At 58.5% G+C, this 5,384-nt stretch overlaps 1 protein-coding gene across 1 annotated transcript; it reads right to left on the bottom strand.

Annotated features, from left to right (window-relative positions):
• Positions 1-1,921: 1,921 nt before the first annotated feature.
• LOC133090173 (terminal nucleotidyltransferase 4A-like) lies at positions 1,922-4,315 on the bottom strand. Its single transcript, XM_061188483.1, has one exon. It carries the CDS (start codon positions 4,292-4,294, stop codon positions 1,922-1,924), a length of 2,373 nt encoding a protein of 790 aa, XP_061044466.1. The 5' UTR covers positions 4,295-4,315.
• Positions 4,316-5,384: the final 1,069 nt, after the last annotated feature.

Genomic DNA, 5,384 nt, shown 5'->3' with positions numbered 1-5,384 from the left:
TGGCCACAGGCAGCCAGGCCAATTCATTGGTTCACCGTGATGGGGCTGGAGCCTGGCGCCTGGGTCAGGGACTGAGGGTCCCGAGGTACACCCGAGGGCGCTCCCACAGTCCCCCGCAGCGTTTCCTTGGAGGAGGGTTACAGTCAATATTGCTAACGCGTAGAGATTAGTACAGGCCTACAGATCAGTTTTTATAAATATTTCTTTATCAATAGGTTCACGATTTAAATATCTTTAAATATTTTTGATAACCTCCGATCATCAAGAACTGCAGACAAAGTGTGCTACTCGGCTCTGGGCGCCTCCCAGGGAGCCTGCAGGCGCGGCCGGCCGCTCTCAATGCACGGGGGCCAGTCCTGCTTCCAGGGGGCCCGCAGACGCGGTGAAGCTCTCCACACTCAGACCCCACTTGAGGACGCCCCGCTTCTGCATGTCACCGGGGTCACGGCAGTAAGCTTCTCGTCCCAACCTTCTCTGCTAGTGGACTTCAAAGACCATCCCACCTGTAGCGTCAGCAGGGCCAGAACTCCCATTTTAAAAATGGGAGTCGGATGACCTAGGAGAGGCACCTAACTCCCAGGACACCTGTGGTGCTCCAAAAACTCAGGGTGAGGCAGGATGGGTGTATTAGTGTTCAAAAATGGGTAACAAAGACAGTGGCTGTCATGGCAGAATACACTTGCATAGTATACCTGTATGCTTCTCGAGTCGGGCGCCAGTCGCTCCGGGGCCCGACACTGGGCTGTGCTCTCCTGTGATGTGTTAAAAACCCCTCCACAGTGCACTGAGCAGCTCAAATACTTCTCCTATATTTGCTCTTAACAGAACGAATGCATACTGCGACAGATTCCACAATGGAATCAACATAATTCCTTTCTCCACATTCCTAAAACTGGGTACCATTGTCCCTGACGATGTTCACCAGACCCATCATTTACAGGCTGTGTTACTAACACTGAGGCGTTCCAAAGTCCACATTTGCTTAAGATTTTATAATGTGACAACCTTTTCTCCCCAAAGAAAGTTATACACTCTGGCACTCTAAATGCTGGGTCTGTTGTCTCGTTTAAAAGAACCAAACCCAAAACATTAAAACTCCACGGTCAGAGCACGACAACAGACAGGCCGGACGGAAGAGCCGGCGGGCAGCTGGTCAGAAGGCTTTGGAGCCAAACCCCTTCGCAAACCCGCTGGGGGGCGGGGGCGGGGACTCAGCTCCTTCACCACGAACTGAGAGGCCTCACGTCTGACCAAAAGAAGGAACATAAAAATAAACCCCAAGCCCCTCATTCGCGGTGTTCATAACAATGCTCATCAGACAACCAGCCGACAGGATGAACCCAACTTAGAAAATGCAACTCGGGAAAGGAGCTAATCTTGTTTAAAAAAATTCCCTCCTCCCTTAAATATAACTTATGTGAAAATATGAAATTAAATTAAAAATATCTGAGTTATTGCACAAATCATAAATTTCCAATATTTACATAGAAAAACAGTTCTGAAATTTGAAACAAAATGTGAGGGCAGTAAAACAAGGATGACCACCCAACAAATAACGGGGTTCAATCTCCGTTGCTCTGACAACATGGAATGAAGTACCAACGCAAAGGACAGACACGGTACTGAGAAAGGCCAAGGTCCCGTCCGTCCCCGCAGTTCCCGGTTCAGACCTGCTCCAGCAATGAAGGGAGACGCCTGGGGAGGCAGAAGGCGGCGTCCACGTCCAGTGAGGCTCCACAGGTGAGCACGGGAGCCGCTCTTCACGACGGACGTGGCCACCGCACGCGGAACATGCAGGGCGAGCAGCCCTGGGCGCCGGGGGCCCGGCAGACATGCCAGGCGCTGGTCTCAGGCCCCAGGGGCACCGAGGCCGCCTGGCTCCAGTCTGAGAGGTGTGGGCCGGGTGGCGCCACTGGGACTATTATCTGCTGAGACTGACGGGCAGGCTGTCCCTCGTGTGTGTGTGTTTTCTCCTCCTCCAGCTGGCGCGGTTGTACTGGTGGTGCCCCCGGTTGCCCACGGGGGGCCGCATCCCTCCGCTGCCCACCGTGCTGTAGCTGCCGCCTTGGCCGTGGCTGTGGGAGCCCTTCATGGACAGTTTCATGCCGCTGTGCTTGTGATACAGGTGAGGGCTGGAGAGTGCGTTGGGGGGAGCAGACGGGACGGCCGGGGAAGACACATGGTGGACAGCTTTCAGCGCCGGAGCTCCTTCGATGTCAGCTGGTCTACAGGGCACGGGGGCCACCCCGAGCGTTGGTGGAGGTATAGTAAACCTGGTCTGGGTATTAGTTGCCATGACCAGCGTCCTGGGCGTGGCGGGCTGAGGTCTGCCACTCGGCACGGGCAGGACGGCGGGCAGGCTGGCTGGCAGAGGGGCAGGCGCCTGGAGGCTGAACTGGCGCACGCTGGGCGTCGGGCAGGGGGGCGTGTCCGAATCGATGTCGCTTCTGGAGAGCGAGGACACGGAGGAGGCGGACGAGCCGGAGGACAGCAGCTGGGGGCTGGGCAGGGACAGGGCCAGGCGCGGGCCACAGGGCGACTCGGGGTCCCGGCGCGGAGGCTGCTCCCCCTCGCACGCGCCCATCCGCTCAGTGGTCTTAATCCTGTCGTCGGGGTCTGGCGCCGCGTGGGCCCGGCTGCCCCACTTCTCCTTGATCCACGCCCGGTAGTCGATCACCTCCTGGGTCACCTTGATGATCCTCCCTAAGGTGCTTTCGGAATCTCTGTTGGGATAGGACCTGGCGAGCGGCGACACGGCGTGGCTGAGAACGATGTAGGCGTAGTCGAATACCTGCTTCACTTGCATGGCCCCGTAGGAGCTCCGGCCCACTTCGTTCCCAGGCAGCAGGGGGTCCTCAATGCACAGCATCGATGGCCTGTACCCGCTGGTCATGGCTTTCATGATCTCCTCTTTGGCGATATAGGCACCTCCTTCTTTTATTCTAATACCAGTTTTCAAGTAATTAAAATTTCTACCGTAGAGTTCAAAAAATTCTACAAGAAGCATTCCAAGGTTTTCATCAGCTCTCCGGGCATCAATTCTTGGATGCAACTGTAGAAAGCTGATGGCCATTAAAATTAGGCTGTACGAGCTAATTCCACCTGTAAAAACTTCATTCAGGTTCCTCTGCAGGAGAAACTGTTTCAGTACTAAAATCAAGTAAGGCAGCAATGAATATTTCTTCATGTAATTCTTGATGAACTCTGCTGCCCGGACCCCAGTCTCCATGTTAAATCTGATGTCGACTTTAACTTCAGTCTCCTGGTCTGTGAGTTTTATTATCGGTACCGTCGGCTTGTCGAGGACCTTGATGGAGCCCGGCTCGGCCACGCTGTGTTTCCGCAGGGCCTGCTCCAACAGCTGCAGCGGAGGGCGCTCCCATTTTCCAAAGACCACTAAGTCGATGTCGCTGGTGGGACGATAGAGGCCCGTGCTGAAGCTGCCAAATATCTGCACATCAGCCATCGGCCAAATATCTTTTACCACAGTTTCGAACCTTTTCACCACCTCTCTTCTCATGGCTGCTTCTTCAGGACAAGGGGACATGAAGTTATAAAAGTCAATTATTTCCTCATGAAGTCCTTGGATACCCGGGCTGTACGCGCGGCTCTTCCACGGCGTGCCGGGCTGCGGCGCCTGGGGCCCAGGGCCGCCACCTCCGCTCAGCGCGGCCGCGCGGCTGCCGGACAGCAGATAGTTGAGGCCGTACGCGCTGGCCTTGTTCTCGCGTTTCCGGCGGCCCGGGTGGAACTGGTGCTGCGGCGGGGAGCCGGCGGGCGCGGGGCCGCGCGGCCCGGGGTGCCCGTTGGCCGCGCCGGGGCCGCTCGAAGGACCGTCGGCGAAGTGGAAGAAGGCGCCGCCGCGGCCTCCTCCCGCCCGGCCGAGCGAGGCGCTGCTGGAGGACGACGAGGGGCAGCCGGGGCTCTCCGTGCCCCACTCGGCGTTGGACGAGGACGACGACGACGACGACAGAGACGGCGACTTGTGCAGGCGCCAGGCGCCCTCAGCCGCGGGCCCGAGCGCCGTCAGCAGTGCGGGGGGCAGCGCGGCGGGGCCGGGCGCGGGCGGCGGGGGCGACGCGGCGGGCAGCGCGGGCCCTGCCAGGCCGCCGCCACCCAGCCCGGCCGTCCCCGCCGCGGCTGCCGTGTCCAGTGCGGGCGAGTTGAGGCAAAAGTAGGACGCGAAGCCCGAGCCGCCGCGTCCCACGCCCTGCGAGGTCTCCCAGATCTGCATCCACAGGGCATTGGCCGGCCCCTTCTGCTCGGGCTGGATCCAGGCCACGCGCGGATCCATCCACGCGCCGCCCCGCGGGCCCGCGCGCCCGTCCGCCCCAGCCCCGCCCCCGCCGCGCCCCGAGCCCCGGCCGCGCCGCGCACGGACGGACGGACGGGCCGCGCGCGGCCGGCGGATGGACGGGCGGGCGGGCCTGCGCCGCGGCTCAGGCCGGCTCGTGGCGGTGGCTCCCGTCGGGGTCCCAGCTCGCGGCCGCCTGGCGGGGCCCGGGCAGGCCGCGGCGGGCTGCTCAGGACTGTCGGGCTCCCTTCACGCGGCGCGCGGTGGGCGCGGGGGCCGCGGCGGCGGCGGCGGCGTTCCACTCGGGCCAGTGGGAGAGGCCATCGGAGGGGGCGAGCGGCAGGGCCGAGGGGGCGGGCCCAGGCGCCGCGCAGCCCGGGACCCGCGGGAGGGCCGCCACCGTGCGCCGGGCCCTCGGTCCCGCTCGCGCCGCTCGCTCCGCGCTCCTGCAGCGGCGGCGGCGGTGGCAGCGGCGAAAAGTCCCTTGTTGCTTTTAACAATTTTCCTTTCCCTTCAATTTTTGTCAGTTTGATTACTATGTGTCTCGGCGTGTTCCTCCTTAGGTTTATCCTGCCTGGGACTCTCTGTGCTTCCTGGACTTGGGTGGCTATTTCCTTTCCCATGTTAGGGAAGTTTTCAACTAAAATCTCTAAGTATTTTCTCTGGTCTTTCTCTCTCTCTCTCTTCTTCTCGGACTCCTATAATGCAAATGTTAGTGCGTTGAATGTTGTCCCAGAGATCTCTTAGGCTGTCTTCATTTCTTTTCTTTTCATTCTTTTTTCTTTATTCTGTTCCACAGCAGTGAATTCCACCGTTCTGTCTTCCAGGTCACTTATCCGTTCTTTTGCCTCAGTTATTCTGCTATTGATTCCTTCTAGTGTATTTTTCACTTTAGTTATTGTATTGTTCATCTCTGTTTGTTTGTTCTTTAATTCTTCTAGGTCTTTGTTAGACATTTTCTTGGATCTTCTCGATCTTTGCCTCCATTCTTTTTACAAGGTCCTGGATCATCTTCACTATCATTATTCTGAATTCTTTTTCTGGAAGATTGCCTATCTCCACTTCATTTAGTTGTTTTTCTGGGGTTTTA

The sequence above is a fragment of the Eubalaena glacialis genome, chromosome 4, assembly GCF_028564815.1.
Source record: "Eubalaena glacialis isolate mEubGla1 chromosome 4, mEubGla1.1.hap2.+ XY, whole genome shotgun sequence".
NCBI lineage: Eukaryota > Metazoa > Chordata > Mammalia > Artiodactyla > Balaenidae > Eubalaena > Eubalaena glacialis.
This window is presented reverse-complemented; position numbering and strand designations above follow the sequence as displayed.

What these genes read in the sequence shown, in the direction of transcription:
- LOC133090173 (XM_061188483.1), bottom strand. Translation starts at nt 4,294, where the DNA reads ATGGATCCGCGCGTGGCCTGGATCCAGCCCGAGCAGAAGGGGCCGGCC.